At 37.4% G+C, this 19,086-nt stretch overlaps 2 protein-coding genes across 3 annotated transcripts; both read right to left on the reverse strand.

Annotated features, from left to right (window-relative positions):
* Nucleotides 1-10,369: 10,369 nt before the first annotated feature.
* Nucleotides 10,370-14,100, reverse strand: LOC143537255 (G-type lectin S-receptor-like serine/threonine-protein kinase At4g27290). Of its 2 annotated transcripts, XM_077031067.1 has the most exons (7): nucleotides 12,825-14,100; nucleotides 12,566-12,715; nucleotides 12,323-12,462; nucleotides 11,664-11,874; nucleotides 11,294-11,531; nucleotides 11,055-11,205; nucleotides 10,370-10,955 (listed from the first exon to the last, which is right to left on the reverse strand). In XM_077031067.1, exons 1-7 carry the CDS (start codon nucleotides 14,095-14,097, stop codon nucleotides 10,662-10,664), a joined length of 2,457 nt encoding a protein of 818 aa, XP_076887182.1. In that variant the 5' UTR covers nucleotides 14,098-14,100; the 3' UTR covers nucleotides 10,370-10,661. The 2 variants fall into 2 exon arrangements, with proteins under 2 accessions (XP_076887182.1, XP_076887181.1); XM_077031066.1 differs by having other exon boundaries at nucleotides 10,370-11,205.
* Nucleotides 14,101-15,780: 1,680 nt separating this feature from the next.
* LOC143537256 (G-type lectin S-receptor-like serine/threonine-protein kinase At4g27290) lies at nucleotides 15,781-19,086 on the reverse strand. The gene is made up of 7 exons (XM_077031068.1): nucleotides 17,798-19,086; nucleotides 17,539-17,691; nucleotides 17,290-17,429; nucleotides 16,870-17,083; nucleotides 16,521-16,758; nucleotides 16,288-16,438; nucleotides 15,781-16,212 (listed from the first exon to the last, which is right to left on the reverse strand). The coding sequence occupies exons 1-7, from the start codon at nucleotides 19,062-19,064 to the stop codon at nucleotides 15,907-15,909; spliced, it is 2,469 nt and encodes an 822-aa protein (XP_076887183.1). The 5' UTR covers nucleotides 19,065-19,086; the 3' UTR covers nucleotides 15,781-15,906.

Here is a 19,086-nt window from a genome sequence, read left to right on the forward strand (position 1 = left end):
ATTTTATTAAAGTTTATATAACAAAAGTATGAACCGTATTACTTACTTGATCAATGCTCAACTGGTTATTTGATAATAAACAAACGATGGCTTCTTTATGAGTTGCAGAAGATGTATTATTTACGTGAGCCACTCCAATTAAACTTTCTTTAACAACTCCGCGTTTATCAACATATCTCACCAACTATGGCCATTTGTTCTTTTTGAGACACATCACTAGACTCATCGGCTAACAATCCAAACACATCATCTTTAAATTCTTCACAAAGCCTTTTGGTTAGTTCTTTCGCAAAGCAATCGATAATCTCTTTCTGTATTGATGGAGCTGTTAACTTATTATTCTTTTTTGCATTCCCTAAACAATACTTACCAATATCCGGGTTGTTCTCACAAATCAACTTTAAAACCGCAAGAAAGAGCCCTTTAGAAAAAGAGTCTTCAGATTCATTATGACTAAGGAATGATAAACTATTTTCTAACAAGAATCTCGAACTACGAACATAACCCAATAATCGATACCAATTTGCAAACTTTTCTTCATTACTATGCTTAGTGACATTCGCCTCATATGATCTCTTTTGGTTCAAAAGATTGTCACATTTTTGCACCGAATTATTATGAACACTACTAACTTTCCCAACGTGTTCCTTTAAGGCACCCGGTTTACTCCAATTACAAAAGCCTCCACTAACAAAAACCTCACTTCCACCTTGATTACCAACACTTCCATTAAACAAGTAACAACATAAGCAATACGCTTTTTCTTGTTAAGTGCTATACTCCAACCAATCATATTTATCAAACCATTTGACATTAAAACGTCTCTAGCCACTAGAATAGTTTGACCATTTAAAGTTCCGACCCCGTGGTTGAAAAGCTTTTTTAACAAGATATGTTCTTCTTACATCATTTATTTGATTAGGATGATAACTAGTAATAGGTGGTCTATCGGCGGGATCCGAAGGAAGATCATCCAAATTGATTTTTGAACATATTGAAGGACTTGAAGTCGAAGGGATATTTGAACTTGGACCGATATCTTCATTTTCTTGCAAATCATAAACCATATTTGAACATGAGGTTGGAATATTTAAACTTGGTAAAGATGAACCAATGTCATCGTTTTCTTTTCTTTGACGTTTAAAAAGGTTGCTAATAAGAGCTTGTTTACTCATCTTCAAAGATTCAAAGTTCCTAAACAAAATTTGAAACAAAAACCTCATATCAATAATCAATAACCAATATCAGTAATCAATAACCAATATTCAATAATCAATAACCTAACAAAAACCTAAACAAAACCTATTCAATTCCAATTTAAGTATTTAACCCTAAATCCTAAATTAATTTTAATTTAAACAAGAAATTAAAAATCTATCTGTGGGCGGTAATTCAGTAATTGTGGTGTCACACCCCGCCTCAGGGCCTAGGCGTGTGACCACAATTTGGTACCCCTTTTGTTAATAAATCAGAGTTGCGAGTTTTCTTTCAGCGGAAGTCTTTAATAAAATGTTATTACTTAGAAAACTTATTAAAAAGTCGGGTTTAAATACTCGTTCAATATTTCAGATACATTTCTTTATAAAACAAAACTCTTGATCATATTTTCAAATAAAATATCTGAGCCATCAGATAGCATCTAATGACTATAACTCCAATCTTCTATTCCTTCTTGCTTGTATTTTTTAACCCCTTCTTTGTTTTCCTGTATCATGGGGGAAAAATACGTCAGCACAAAGCTTGTGAATAACGCTGACTCTAAAATCTTCTTTCAATACCTTTGTGAAACCAACAATAATACATTTGCGACTACTCATAAGGCACCCAACTCAATTGGGATCAAATTACCCTAAATACCATGTACAATTAATTATATAAACAATATCATTTCTCTGAACAGTCCCGTAGACCTTCAGAGGCATGTTTGATGATATGCATGGCCTCGGGGAAATGCCGAGTCACATGTATATTTGGATCCAGACACATGTATACTCTTAATCAGAGTGTCCGTTTCTTATTATTGTACACAAAGTTTTAAGTAAACATTCAGACTCATTATAAAAGGTTTGGGTTGTATTCACCTTTTCTGTTTATAATCAGTTTCTTTTACTTGTTCCTGTTTTCTGATTCTTCTTCTTGCTTTGTTACCTCGGACCTATAGTACGAGAATAACCTTTGTATAAATAACTAGATCAACGATCTAGCTTTAGACCTTTAGTCCGTTTTGTATAGCGTTAACCTTGATAAAAGCATTTGTTTATTCAGAACATTTGGACCTTTAGTCCCTTTCTTTCTTTACCAATCATATGCTACGTTTCTTCTTCGAGAATAAACGTCTATACTGAGTTTCTTCTTCAAGAAGAAACATAATTTCTTTAACTATATTCTTTTGAATATTATATTTCTTAGTCATAAGAAATACTATTTAAACTATAACGACTATTTGGACCTTTAGTCCCTTTCTTTCTTTACAAATCATATGCTACGTTTCTTCTTCGAGAATAAACGTCTATACTGAGTTTCTTCTTCAAGAAGAAACATAATTTCTTTAACTATATTCTTTTGAATATTATATTTCTTAGTCATAAGAAATACTATTTAGACTATAACCTTTGCTTAAGAAAAGTTATATAACTCTTAATCATAATCAAGGTTTGGCTATAACTTCGACTATGGTCTAAGCCATTTATAATAATATAATAATAACTTAGGCAGAACCCCTTACCTCGCACGGGTAATAGGAGTTAGATAATCCTAAGCTTATACGGGCAGCACTTCTACTCTATGCATGTTTATCGAGGCGTTTCTTGATCAACCCTCCTTGGCACGCAAATCGAGGAAATGTTCGGTTGACGGGTTGTGCACGTACTTCGAGACAAAATGTTGGGTTTCTTGAGTGGCACGCACTTCGAGGAAACACCGGGTATTTGGCACGTATTTCGAGGTAATGATTGTCGGGTCGGTGGCACGCAAAACGGTGTTCAGCACGCAAACCGAGGTAGAGAGAGAAAATAACTTAGAAAGAGTAGTTGTGGGTGTGTGGAATGAATGTGCCATGGCCGCCCTATTTATAGCCAATTTTGGATCCCATCGCGGTACGTGATGGGCTCCTTTCCTGACTCCGTCGCGTACTGCGACCGACACTAATGTGATGCGTGTCGCCACGTGGTCTGACAGATTCTGCCACTTGTCATGTCATTCTGCCACGTGTCACCAGAGTGTGACACGTGTTGATGAGTCATCACGGCCCATCGCGTACCGCGATGGCCGTCCTCTTGGACTCATCGCGTACCGCAATGGGTCCTTAAATATTATTTTTCACTTTTAGCACCTCGTCTTTGATAGCTTGTCATTTCTAGGCTAATTCTCGTTGTCCAAAAATACTAAGGCGGCTCGCGGCGATGCGAGCGTGAGAAGTGCGCCATCAAAGTGCCACATTGCGTCCTCGCCCTCGCCCTCGCCCGAGCGCGAGCGCGTGCGCGTCGGGTGCTACGCACCCTCCGTTAGGACCATTTGGTGCATGATATTCATAAAAGAATATAACTATGGAAATTCTCTCTCATATAAAGAGCTTCCATTTCTTTACCACTTTCCATGTGGGATGGATTCCATTTCCCTTATTTATACCTTGGTGTAAGGCTTCCACTTTCTTACATCTTTCCATGTGGGATGGAGTTTTCTTTATGTAAGAAGACTTAACTTAGGAAATATATATATATATATATATATATATATATATATATATATATATATATAATTTCCTTATTTAATATTTTCTCATTTACTTAACTTTGAGATTATTTTTGATCCCTCAACTTTCATAAGTTGTCAAATTTGGATCAAAATTTTGGGGATGTTACATGTGGACCGGTGGTGACAGATGGAGGTTCGTCGGCTGTGTCGCGGTGGTGTGAAGGCGTGGAGTCGTGGAGTTGTGTTGCTACAGTGGAGGTGTGGAGGATTGATGGCGGCGCTACTACAGTGGAGGTCCGAGGTTTGTATCGTATGTGCGTATTATTATTATTATTATTATTATTATTATTATTATTTTGTTGTAAATCAGTAAACGGGTTTTGTTGGGTTGGGTTTGGTTAATGGGTTTTTTTGTTTGGGCTTTGGTTTTTGATTGGTTTTAGAACACATATTGGTTGGGCTTAAAATCTTAGCAGTAACGTTATTTTTTTCCAGCCGTAACGAAACACGAAAATCGGCCAATTTTTTTTTACACTACCCGTAAAAGTTTGAGGATGTCCGCCCCTATCCCTCTTGAGCCTGCTTATATATATATATATGTATGTATATATAGAGTAGAGAAGTTGTTATCGTACATTAATGTACGGGAGTTTCAAAACCACTGATCTAAAGAAAACCCTAAATCACAAATACTCCACAGCGATCTCCACCTCCACCGCCACCAATCCATAACACCACCAAGCCAACTCCACCACCACATGTCCACCAATCATTGGAATCAAACACTCCTCCGTCACCGTCACCGGTGTTGACAACCCACTCTTTCTTTTTTTCTCATGTTTGTTTTTCATGCAATTGTTTTAACAATTGATCAATTAAACTTCAAAATTTCTCAACTTAATCATCAATTCATCCAAACAAACACATCTGGATCTTCAATTGAACCAATTTTTGAGTTGAGCGTGACTGGTTTTTCCTTGAGCGCATGAGCATTTTCTAGAAACTGATATATGAAATCACATCAAATGATATCGAAATCATCAATCCGTATCTAATCAATCATCAATTCATTCAAACAAACAAATCTGGGATCTTCAATTGGATCAATTTTTGACATGAGTGTAACTGGGTTTCCTTGTGCGTATGATCGTTTTTTGTTTTTGGGGCTGAACGTTTTGTATTCTGGCTTAAGCGTGATTCGCATACGTTTTTGTACGTCAATAATTATTGTACGATAACCTAACTCTCTCTCTCTCTCTCTCTCTATATATATATATATATATATATATAAACTATGTTGTCTTAACTAGGCCAAGCTGGCTTCAGAGTTTGGCTTAGGCGTTCCCCATGAAAACCATACTCTCGGCTGCCACTTGACAGTCGTTGTGCCACCATAAGAGCAAAACTCTCTGGCATAGCACATAGTGGGACGAAAACCCGGGTGGGCTCAGGATGCGAACTAACAAGTTCGCAAGGCCTAGCTCAAATCATTCAATAGCAATATCCACCGAAAGTGACACAAGTGGGGATCGAACTTGCGTCTCCACTTGAGAACTTAACCTTTCCTACCACTAGGCCACAATAGGTTGGTAACTTGTTGGATAATTTGGTTAACAATGAATGTGAGCTTTAATAATAAGGCATTTTCGGTAGCAAAAGTAATTAATGATATTAAGGCCATGTCATTCCTTTGGGTGCGTAATCAGAACTAGCAATTTTGGGAATAGAGTGGAAGAAGTTGTGCCTACATAAACATGCATATCTGTCAGAGCGAATTGGATGATGGGGGGCAAGGGATGCCCCCTTTTCTCCTCAGTTTCCTTAATATGACCTTGAGTCATCGAAGCCTTTCTGACTCGTCATGGCATGGTCAAGCTACGTAATTGGCACGGTTAATTTCGTTTTTTTTTTTCTTTTATACAAAAATTGGCCTTTAAAAAAATAAATAAGTGCTTACGAGTTGTTCCACGGCTTCGTTATCAGTCGTCCATCTTTAAGGTAGCATTTGATACGAATGATAGGATGAATGGAATGAATCATTGTGAGTGAATGAAAAAATGGGATCGATGGAATGGAATCATACACAAGGAATTTCATTCCATCAAAATCATTCATTCACACCGTTCTTTGTTTTCATTCCATTCCTATGTCACACCTGACACCACTCTTTTAACACACTTACCACTTGACCACCACCACCATCGCGATTGTCACCACCAACGCCTCCGTAACCAACTCCACCACCCAACCACCAACACTGTTGCAGACACCTAACTGCCACCATAGTCGCCGCCATCACCACCTAACCATGGTTGCCTCCTGGCTACCACCACTGTCCCCACCACCATCACCGTTGCCGCTACCACTAATCCGAGCACCACTGCCACCACCATCGTAGCCACCCACAACCATCGCCTGAACACCGCCACAGCCGTCGCCGCCATTTAATCAAAACTCCATTTAGATATGTTCTTTCTTGGAATGCTATTATTTTCTGCCTTTCATCGTCGACAAAGAAGTCCTTTAGACCAACCAAAAACATGTGTTGATGAGTTCTCTCATTTCAACACAATCTACGGGACAAAGTTGTTAGGTATTAATCAGAGTTGGTACGCAGTGGAAACACAAACAGACATGCACAAAAGAAAGCAATAAATAAGAGACACGAGATTTCACGTGGTTCGGTCAAGGCGACCTACATCCACGGGCTGCAACTAGGGTATTTTATTAAGCACGGTACAAAGGATTACAATACATGACTAGATATATATAGATAACAATTCGGTTTAACATAGTAGGGACCAAGAAAACTCCAGATAGCCCATTCTCCATAATTAAACGGGCCGCCCCCTTTTGTCTTCTAATTGTCAACCAACGAACCCAACCTAAGGCCTTTACTAATCCTAACAATCTCCCACTTGAAGGCCTCGTGATAAACTCCAGCCCGCCATTCAAGTACAAAGCAACCCAGTCATCAGCAATATAAACAATCTTTATTAACAAGTCTTCCAAGCTTCCAGTTCCTATAAACAAGCTAAGACTTACCACCTAGTTGCAGCAGCCCCTTTCAACATCAAGTACTATAAGGGACAGCTGAAGCCCCACCGAACCCCAACTCATCAACCAAAACTGATTCATCCTCTATCTTAACTAATACGCACAATCCATCAGCTCCAAAGATAACCCGAGAACCACTACCACGCTCTTCTTTCAGCAAGAGTTCCCTAGGAGAGATTTTATCGATCGGAATAACGATATTCAAAACCCAACGTTATTTTGTAAATGTTTCTGGAACACAACCTGTGCTCCCGCTGTCACCAAACCCCTGTCCTGTTTTAGACCTCCAACCCCGCTCAGCTTGAATCACCTTGGCACCAAGCTCCACTCTTACAAATTGAACCTTATTTTGCTCCTTACACTCAGCGAACCCGACTTTGTTTTGAGAGACGATCATACTTCCCCTAGTATATACTTCCACCATGTACAATGAACCACGTCTGTTTCCACGAGCAATTACCAGACTACCTTTAGTTACCTTCCATTTACCTCCACCGAACTTTACTTTGATGCCTAGTTCATCCAGTTGACTAACAGAGATAAGCCTTCTCTTCAACGATGGAATAACCCTAACATTCTTCAAGTTCCAAACGATTCCTAATGGAGTTACCAAATTAATATCCCCCATGCGTGTAACGTCAAGAACATCACCACTAGCAATACGTACATTCCCAAAGTTATCAACCGTTAGATTCACCATCGTCTCACCGCTGTGCTTAGCGTGAAATGAAGATCCGGAATCCATGACCCAAGAGTCTGCCATGCTGTCAAAACTAAAAAATAATGTCTCGTTGTCACTAACGCCTTCATTAACCTGTTTAGCAGTGTTCACCTCAACAGCCTTTACTTGTAATCTATTTGGACAATCACTCTTATTATGTCCAACTTCATTACACCTCTAGCACTTCACATTTTTCCGAATTCTAGACGAACTCCTCCCCCAACTCTCATTGCTCATGTTATTTTTCCTTCCCCTACCAGCATAAAGCATATTAGAAGATGATCTGCCACTCATTCTTTTCCAGCGAACGTCTTCACCTAACACAATGTCTCGGACCCCCACAAATGCCAAACCATCGGCCCCCATGGAAATATTAGTGGTCGTTACATTTCCAGACCAATTCTCAGGCAAAAAAAGATAACAATATAACAACTTGAGTCTCATTATCCAACTTCATGCCCACAGAAGCTAACCTGGACATAATTGAGTTGAAATCATGAATGTGACTCGTGACTGAACTTCCCTCGTGCATCCTCGTCATAAACAATTCCCTCATCAAGAACACTTTATTGGTTGCAGACGGGTTTTCTTACATATTTGACAGAGTTGTCATCATACCACGAGTCGTGGTTTCTTTCATAATATTAAATGCAACGCTCGTCATCAAAGTCAATGTAATTTTACCTCCAGCCTTCTTGCCTTTGAGTTCCAAATTGCTTATTCGGCTCGATCTATTTTATCCGGCTTTTCCTCCAATACCATATCCAAATCATGTTCCCCAAGTAACGCCTCTATTTGCATTTTCCACCATGCAAAATCAGTGTCGATTTGAACCTTCCCGTCTTCAGACATCGCAAATGAGAAAACACGGAAAAAACCAATTAAAGAAACTCTAACCCGACACCCGATGTCCTCTCTTGCAACCTGAAACTCCTGTCAACAAACACCTGACCCACACAACCAAAGAAAACCTGAATAACAAACCTGATACTTGAAGCACCCAAACCGAAACAAACAAACCCTAATAAACAGAACTTTAAACAGGAAACAAGAACAAATACACTTGTCTCTTGTCTCTTCTGATGTTGGCTAAAAAATGGTTGAGGTTGAACACGATTCACGATGGTGAACAAGCGTAAATATTTGAATCTGAATTGGCAACTAGAGCAGCGAACACCCGTGCTTCCCTTTGATTGACGGTGGCAGCGTAACTCTAGTGATAAATGATAACGTCTTCAAGGGTTTGACAAAAAAAACCCTAAACACTTGAGAACAAAAAAAGATTTTTCCTCTCTCTCTGTTGCGTCAAACAAGCCACACACAAACACAAATAAAACCCAAATTGTTTTTAGAGCGTATCGCTATGAAAAAGAAAAAGTTTGAGGCCACTTTATAGTCCATAATTTCATAGAGATAAACGGTTCAGCTCCCTTCTAAGCCCTTATTTTGGGAAAGCTGGTGGCCGTGTGTGAATTCTTTCAAGGCGAGGGGCTCATGGCTCGTTTTAAAGAGAGCAGTTATACACTCTTTATACTGACGCGTTGAATGTTGGATCTTTCTAGCTGTGATTGCTTCGATCTCACCCAATTCAGTCTCAACCAATCCCCTATTTCAGGGACATCTGTGTTAGGTAGGCCCAGGGATCACTGATTAGTCGAAGGAGCTTCGTATACTCCACTTCTTCTTGGTTAAGTAGAGAACTCTACCGGCCCTGCCATCTTGCTTTACAGACCGAGCGCTAGAACTTTTTTTCTTATGTTATATTGTCAGGTCGGCTACCGCATCTCTCTTTATATGGCTTCTTTCTTTTCTTTTGCTTACTGGTCACGACAAAAGCGGAAAAAAAACATTTTTGACTAGCAAATTAACTACCTTAAACTCCTTGGAAAACGTGCCACACCAAGAAAAAAATATCGCAAGTATTATGAATAGGATTTATAAATCCGAAAAAAATTCTTCGTCTCAGAATACCGTGTGTTCAACAAACCTTCGGCTCGCATGCCACTTGTTAGGTATTAATCAGAGTTGGAACGCAGCGGAAACAAAAACACACGCGCACAAACGTAAGCAATAAATAAGAGACACGAGATTTTATGTTGTTCGGTCAAGACGACCTATGTCCATGGGCTGCAACTAGGGTATTTTATTAAGCACGGTACAAAGGATTATAATACATGACTAGGTATATATAGATAGAGTAGGGGCCAAGAAAACTCGAAATGAGCAATCCTCCAGGCCGCCCCCTTTTATCTTCTAATTGTCAACTAACGAACCCGATCTAAAGACCTTCACTAATCCTAACAAAAGTCATCAACCACTCGTCCACTCCACATACCATATTATTATTCTATTATTATTAAAACCATAAAGTCTTTTAAGAAAGTCTTTAAAAACAAAGTTGGGGTTGCCAAGTCAAAACAGTATCTTTTTGCGTACAAATATATGACCTTGATTAGTGTTACTAGAAAAAAAGTTGATAAAAGTCTTAGGTGGACGTCTAGATGTGAAATGGTCGTCATTTGTTCATAATATCATATAATTACCAAAAGATTCTGATGTCAAAGTTACGTCTGCATACAAAAATAAATGTAACGTGTATTTGTGATAGCTTTCTCACACACGTTTCGACGGATATCTTGATCTAAATAATTTTATAAATACTTTCTAAGATCTAGTAAATTTGGCCCAAATTTAGCTATATTTATGCTAATTAGTGAATAACGCATTAAGGCTAACTAATAAGGAAATACGTGTCTAGTTTGTCATTATAAAATGAAAGCTATTATCAATTTCGGCACATACTAAAGTCTAGCTTAGGGGATTGAATTAGAACTAATAAACTTACATCTTTGTATTTAATTATGTAACTATGTGTCAAATTAGTGACATATAGAAGTTATTAGCTGGTTGTGAAAGATACCAAATAATTGAAAGGGTGTCTCCCTTCATTTGTGCTGGTTCAAGACACATATACTAGGTTCAAAAACGCAAACTGTTAAATTTATCTAGTTATGTTACGCATATTATAAAATATTTCGTCATATGTTCAATTATCATGCCGTCCTTTTCCTAAACATATCAGTTTGCTACACACTCCCTCAAACACACAACTCAAAATTAACACCCACATGCAAATACTAACCGGGAAACAATGATGTTACATGGTTGATAGAAAGAAAAAAAAAAATTCCTACCGAGGATCTACGTCTGTAAAAGTACATCCACCTGTGAAAGCATTTGAGGAGTAGTTTCTAACAGGTAACTCAGTTCCCATGAAAAGTGATGGCTTCTTAGGTTGCAACAATTCATCCTCGCCGTCCAGCATAAGAACTACAGATGGCATGTTTGGCCTGTCTCCTGCATTTTGTTGAACGCATAATAACCCTACATTGATTATTCTTAGAACTTCAGATGGATGGCGTGATTCAACACAACCAGCATCGATTAATTCCATAAACCTGCCCTCATTATAGAGACTCCAAACCTTAACACAATGTAATATAAAAGTAATTAGGTTGTACTTTGACAAGATGACTATTCTGCATAATAAATTGAAGATGTAGTTTGAAAGTTGTGAGCATACATGTCCGATAAGACTATTTTCGTTTTCAGGATCAATAAATCCTCTATTTCTCTTCCCACTCACAATCTCTAGCACCAAGACGCCAAAGCTAAATACATCTGACTTTATAGAGAAAAGGCCATCCAGTGCATACTCTGGAGACATGTAACCACTTGAAGCATGCAACACAAAGCTTATAAGAAATATCTATTGTTTTTAAGAGAAAAAAGAAAGAACAAATAGTTAGTTCCATGGCTTACTATGTGCCAACAACTCTTTCCGTGTTCGCTTGGGTCTCGTTTCCTCCAAAACTTCGAGCTAATCCAAAGTCGGATATCTTAGGATTCATGTCCTGATCTAGTAAAACGTTGCTAGCTTTAAGATCTCTATGGATGATTCTTAATCGTGAATCTTGATGCAGGTAAACAAGTCCTCGAGCAATTCCTTTGATGATCTTTATACGCTTTGTCCAATCAAGAAGCGCACTTTGAATTTTGTCTGGCCAACATATTTGTTTAGTCATCTTTAGTTTCTTGCGATGAAAAATTTTATAATTTAAACCATTGCATAATACTAGAAATTATGTCATTTTTATATAGAAATTATGTCATTTTTATATATGCATGTTACCAAAAATAAAATAGTCCAAGCTTTTATTTGGCATGTACTCATAGATCAACAACTTTTCATCTCCCTTAATGCAATAGCCTAGAAGCTTCACAAGATTTCGGTGCTGAAGTTTTGAAATGCATATCACTTCATTTTTGAACTCATCAACTCCCTGTCTTGAATTCTTGGAGAGACGTTTAACTGCTATCACTTTACCATCTTCTAGCATACCCTGAGATTTACCATTTATAGCGTGAAAAACAATTTAAACTGCAAAGGTGACTTCATATCAAATATTTTTGGGAAAGTTGTAAAAGAGTTAACTAAATGGTTGATCTATATGGTGTGCAGATTTGCATGCTTGATGCAAAAACTTAACCAATTACAAACTTTATCTTAATAATTATAATTGTATTACTATGGTGGACCAAATGTCTGAATTTTCTATCCACCGTGGTCCTTACCCGTTAATGTCATTAATATTTTTGGGAAAGTTGTAAAAGAGTTAATACCTCTCTTATAATGACAAGGGTCTCAACGAGGCTATAGCCTATATCCTAAACATGATAAAGAGGCTAAGATGCTAAGCTTACACTCAACAGATTCATTTTCCTGTCTTATGAAAGGACCGGAAGTTTCAGTGTTATTGATCCCTTAGATTTTTTTTATACACTAATTACCTTATGAACTGATCCAAATCCACCTTCTCCAAGTTTATTGTCAACTGAAAAATTGGCAGTGGCATTAGCAATGGTAGAGAAGCTAAATAATGGTAGCTCCATGTCTTCTGCTTGGCTTTTAGAAGCATTCATGATTTCCTCTACAAAGCACGAAAAATATACTTAAGACATGGATAATCTCTTCAAAAGTACTTACATTCGAAGTTTAAATTACACGAGTCTACTGGTGAATGTAACTTTTACCTTCCTTTGTTGGTCTGGCTGGATTTCTTTTTCTTCGTGAATAACATAACCATGTGGAGATGAAGCCTATCAGAAGAACTCCCCCAATGATTACAGGTATGATGACTTTAGTATTTGCTCCTCCCTGATTTTTTAAAGTTGATTTTGAATCTGCACAAATAAGCATAAAATTAGTTTGCAAGCATGGAACCATAATCCGAAAGAAGAAAGTGCCTTGTATTTTGAACCTGTTGGGGGTTATATAACAAGGCATTAATACCTAATTCAGACGAAGCCATCCTTATAAAAATATCCCCACCGGCGCCGCTACCTTCCGGTAGCAATCGGATGTCCAGAAGGTCATCAAACCATAGCAAGCAGCCCCGTCCTCCAAGGCTAGGATCTGGATTCGTATAAGCCATACATGTACAATTCTTTAAGCATTCTCTCTGACATTCTTCAATATTCATGCTCATGTTAAACTGTGTGTTCTTTGTGTCCGGCAATTTTACGTTAGAATACTTGATAAACCCTTCTGATCCAGCTTTGCATTCCAACGGTGTTCGCCTAATACAACCAGCTGACCAGTCAGCTGTGCCCCAGCCCTTTTGGTTTTCTGGCACAAACCTTTTCTCATCCAAACAACTACAAGACTGTTGGACCTGATTAAGGCTGCAGATCCCATAAGCATTACACATGTTGTATTTATCACAGGCATCTCTAGGAAACGACACGGCCTGCTGCCACCCTCTACTATCGTCTACCCACGCCCAACTTTCTAGATGTGCCGAAGCATTCAAGGTGACCCTTGATAAGATTGAATTGTCTTCAAGATTATAAGCAAAAGACACCTCACTTTGGTTGACAATCACATCATACCTAAAGGTTAAGTTCTTGCTGAAGACAGAAATCCCACTAAACCGACGATTTCTCCATGGTCCACCACGAAAATGGATCGCCGCCCCTTGTTTAAGTTTGCTTTCAGGATAGCCTACTGTGTCAGGCCCCCACGTCAATTCGCCTCGAGCTGGATCTTCACTGCTCTTCCATGATGATAGATGCCATTCCTTGCCTTTCAAGTAATTTCTCCCTAACTTCATGCCTGGTAGAAGTGTATCGGTCGGGTAATCAAAACTTTGCCATAGAACCTTCTCCTGTTGATCAATCAAAACTAGATTTCCGTTGTCACGAAGCTTTGCCGTGGCATTCCCTGATGTTGTTGTGTTAGATGACCAAATCATGCTACTATTGTTGAAGAGGCCAAGAGTTCCTTGATCAGAGAACTTTAACTCAGGCAGTGATCCACCAAGAAGCGGACGGTCTCTGTTTGCAACCCAAACCACCGTGATAACAGAGATGTTCTTGTACCATATACCAAGATACCTATTCTCAGAGCTACCTGGTTGAAAAAATCCCAGTTCGAAAATCCCAGTAGCCGAGACCAACGTGTCTGCATCGGTCAGAAACTTTGAAACTGAAATGGTGTCGAGTTCAGCAGCGTAGCTTCTGTATAAAAAGAGTAAGGAAAACATAAGCGTTGCTGCTCCAGCCATTGATGATTTAATTAGCATGCTATTGTTATATCCTTGTGATATTTAATTTTGTTTTAAAAATAAAGGTCCATTCATTTAACCCTGCAATATTTAATACACGGATCGTTTGGACCGGCATTTGTAACACATTACATCAATCTTTTGTTAAGATTCTTTTCTGTATTCTTTTGTGTGAAAATTTTTAAAATGATGATTTACCACTATAAGTAAATGGCGTAATTGTTCAGAAATCTTATACTTTTTCTTTTTCTTTGTCTTCTTGTTGCTTTCTTTTATAAATTTATATTAATAATAATAATAGAGGTTTATTCAAAAAAAAATTTGAATGGATAAAGGTCAAGTCATTTAACCCTGAGTATTTGAGACACGAACTGTTTGGACAGGCATTTCGAATGGCCATTGAACAACTTAAAACCAAATATGAAAGCATTTGTTTTTAATTTCCGAAACCGGTACCTACGCAATGCAACGTGGAACACACAAGGGCAGGTAAAAAATTGTAATGGTAAAAAAAGTGTACTTGATTGATATTTTTTATACAAAGTTGTAAAAATTTTATATAAATAAATTAGAAACTGTAAAATAATTGTAATGGTAAAAAAGTGTAAAAAATTGTAATGGTATCATAATTTAATTTGTAACAATTTTATATAAATAAAGTAGAAACTATAAAATATTTGTAATGGTATAAAAAGTGTACTTGACCAATATTTTTTTAACTAATGAGTGTGCTCGAAATTTAACATGTAAAACCCGATGAATAATGGGTCAGCTGTGACTTTATAAGACATAAATTTAAAACTGGGTATGGGATTGGTGACTGGAATTAACAGAAACCCGGTCTAAAACCTGGCTAAATATAAATGAAAAATGATATAGATTAATTAAATATAGATGAAGAAGATCAAACAAGAGGGTATGTTTAAGTTGGCGTAATCTTTATCCCGATCCAAAAAGAGAAGATAAAAAGGATAAAGAAAGAGATAAAGTTTAAGTTGAAGTTAGTTCGATTAGTTTATTATTTAAATTTAGGTTTATGGTTCAATTTTAATTGTTTATAAGTCACTAGTTTTTTTCCATAATATTACGGGGTTGTTTTACAATATTCGTTTTTAATATTTATATATTTTTGGAATTTTAATTTTATTTATTAAGAAAGTTAATAGTATAATTATGGTTAAATAATGTAAGAGTTTCACAAATAAATGAGATGTTATAACCCGGTTTCAAAGCTATTTGAGTTTAGTGAGACCCATGACCCGCTTATTTTTTTCTACTATAAAATTTAAATAATATTTTTTTAAAAAAAATATATTAAATTTTAGTAAATTCCTATTTTATATGATTTTCATATCAAATATTTGATTAAATTAATTTTTAATTTAGTGAGATGTTATAACTCATTTAAGGTCTCTCTGGGTTTGGTGAGACCCGTATCCGTGAATTCGGGTTAAATGTATGAGAAGCCTCAATTTACAAATAAGACGATATGATGGCTTGAGATAATGTAGGAAGTAACCAGAGAACTTTTAAAAGTTTCGTTTATATATGGTTAACACTACAATCTTCTTCCACTATAAAAGTTTCGTTTATATATGTTTAAGATTAAGATTAACACTGCAATCTTCTTCCACTAAACAAGTTTTTAGTCACCTTTACAAGACGTAAATTTAATTTAAAAGAAAACCAAACTAATGTACTGGCGATATATGTTCATGCCTTATGATAAAGGTCATCCCAACTATGACAGCCACTTGCAAATAATACATGTGAGACAATTGTCATGTGGTCCATAGAAAACTATGTTTTCTACCGAGCATTAACCTCTGTAATAGTAAAATCGATCTTCGAACCTTCTGTGTGACTACTTGAAGAGTAGTTTACTACAGGTAGCTCCTTTTCTGTGAAAAATGATGGCTGCTTAGGTTCTGGCAATTCACTGTCACTCCCGAGCATCAGAATTACAGATGACATGTTCGGTCTGTCTACCGCATTTTGTTGAACACATAATAGTCCAATTTTGATCGATCTTAAAACTTCAGGAGGATTGCAGGATTCTGTGCAACTTTCATCGATTAAATTCAGTGACTTGCCTTCACTATAGAGCCTCCATACCTTAATAAAATGTAAAATATATAAGTTAATGAATATTTTGGAAATTAAAGGTGTAGTGTGTGAGTATGCACATACATGTCCAATGAGATTATCTTCATTTTGAGGTTGGATAAATCCTCTATTTCTCTTGCCACTCACGATCTCAAGCACCAACACGCCAAAGCTAAATACGTCTGACTTTATTGAGAAAATACCATCTAGTGCATACTCAGGGGACATGTAGCCACTACAAGCACGCAACCAACTTTTATATGAGAATTTTAATGTTTCCAAGAAAAAAATAATGAAAGGTCGGTTCCATGTCTTACTATGTGCCAACAACTCTTTCGGTATTCGCTTGGGTCTCGTTTCCTCCAAAACTTCTAGCTAAGCCAAAGTCTGATATTTTGGGGTTCATATCTTGGTCTAGTAAAATGTTGCTAGCTTTAAGATCTCTATGGATGATTCTTAGTCGTGAATCTCGGTGCAAGTAAAGAAGTCCTCGTGCAATTCCTTTGATAATGTCAAAACGCTTTGTCCAATCAAGAATCGTGCTTTGAGTTTTGTCTGACAAAAACGTTAGTTTAGTAACTTTTAGTTTCTTGCTGTGGACGCTCCAAAATTTAAACCGATGTATATAAAACTGGAATTCATGTAGTGCGTAGATATGATTCTTACCAAATATAAATGAGTCCAAGCTTTTATTTGGCATGTACTCATAGATCAACAGCTTTTCATGATCTCCTTGTATGCAACAACCATGAAGCTTCACAAGATTTCGGTGCTGAAGTTTTGAAATGCATATGACTTCGTTCTTGAACTCATCAAGTCCTTGAGTTGAAGTCTTGGAGAGACGTTTAACTGCAATCTCCTTCCCGTCTTCTAGCGTACCCTGGAGATTTATCATTTACATGTGAATAGCTATACAAACTGCAAAGGCCACTTTCACTGCCATTATACTTTTTTAATAAGTGTCATAGAATAGATACATTTTCTTTGCACAGGGAGTAACAAAGCAAATTAATTATACATTAGATGTTTCAAATGAACTTTCAATTGTATGATCCTTCACATTTACTCTGATCATACAGTAACTACCTTATAAACTGGTCCAAATCCACCCTCTCCAAGTTTATTGTCAGGTGAAAAATTGGCAGTGGCATTAGCAATTGTAGAGAAGCTAAATAATGGTAGCTCCATGTCTTCTGCTTGGCTTTTAGAAGTATTAAAGATTTCCTCTACAAATTATGAAAAATATACTTAACACATGGATAACCTGTTCAAAAGTACCTCTACTAAAAGTTTTATATTGCACAAGTTTACTGGTTAAGTTATGCAATTTCTTACCTTCCCCTGTTAGTTTAGTATGTTTCCTTTTTCGCCGTGCATAACACAACCATGTCGCGATCATCAGCCCAATGAGAAGAACGCTCGGAATAACTACAGCTAAGATGATTTTATTGTTTTCTCCTGCATTCTTTTTGGAAGTTGATTCAGAATCTGCAAACATTAGCAGAGCAACAAAAATAATTTACCAACATGGAACGATAAAACAAAAATGAAAATGCCTATACATAATTAATTCTCTTCGAGGTCACATATTTACCTAAATCAGACGAAGCCATCCTTACAAACATATCAAGACCCCCGTCGCTGCCTGCAGGTAACGCTTGGATGTCTAGAAGGTCACTGAACCAATGCAAGCAAACCTTTCTATTCTTCTCCGGATTTGCATAAGCCATACAAGAACAATTCTTTAAGCACTCTGCTCCACATTCTTCCAAAGTCATGTTCATGTTATACCATGTATTCTCTGTGTCTGGCAGTTTTACAACTGAGTACTTGTTGAACCCGTCTGATCCATTTTTGCATTCCAACGGTGTTCGCCTAATACAACCACCTGACCAATCAGCAGTGTCCCAAGCCTTTTGGTCTTTAGGAATAAACCTTTTCGCTTCTAAGCAAGAACATGACTGTTGGATCATATTAATTTTACAAGTTCCATAAGCATGACAAATGTTGTACGTATCGCAGGTACTTCTAGGGAATTGCACAACCTGCTGCCAGCCTCTACCTTCTTCTACCCATGCCCAACTTTCTAGATGCCTAGAAGAATTCAAGGTGGTTCTTGATAGTAAAGAATTGTCTTCAAGATTATAAGCGAACGACACCTCACTTTCATTAACAATTACATCATATGTAAAAGTTAAACTCTTGCTAAATACTGAATCCCCAACAAATCGTTCATTACTCCACGGTCCACCACGGAATATAATCAATTCCCCTTGTTTTAGTTTGTTTTCAGGATAACCGAGTGTATCCGCACCCCACGTAAAATCACCTGGAGCTGGATCTTGGTTACTCTTCCACGGTGTTAAACGCCATGTGATTCCCCTCAATGAATCTCTACCTAACTTCATGCCGGGTAGATGAGTATCGGTTGGGTAATCAAAACTCTGCCAGATAACCTTCAATTGCTGATCAATCACAACAAGATTTCCATTATCCAGAAGCCTTGCAGTTGTGTTTCCTGATGTGGTTGTGTTAGATGACCAAATCAAACTGCTATTGTCGAAGAGGCCTAGAATTCCTTGATCGGTGATCTTTAACTCGGGTTGTGATCCAATGAGAAGCGGGTGGTCTCTGTTTGCAACCCAAACCACAGTTCTTTCAGATATTTTGTTGTATCGTATACCAAGATACCTGTCCTCCGAACTACCTGGCCGAAAAAACACGAGTTCGAAAACTCCGGTAGCCGAGACCAACGTGTCTCCATCTGTCAGAAACCTTGAATCTGAAATTGTGTCTAGTTCAAGAGCATAAATTTTGTGATAAAATAGTAAGGAAAACAGAAGTATGGCTGCTCCCCCCATTGGAAATTTGAGATTTTAGATT

This window comes from Bidens hawaiensis, unplaced genomic scaffold (assembly GCF_021521415.1).
Source record: "Bidens hawaiensis isolate Kalapana, Puna unplaced genomic scaffold, B.hawaiensis_p1.1 tig00011152_1, whole genome shotgun sequence".
Lineage (NCBI taxonomy): Eukaryota > Viridiplantae > Streptophyta > Magnoliopsida > Asterales > Asteraceae > Bidens > Bidens hawaiensis.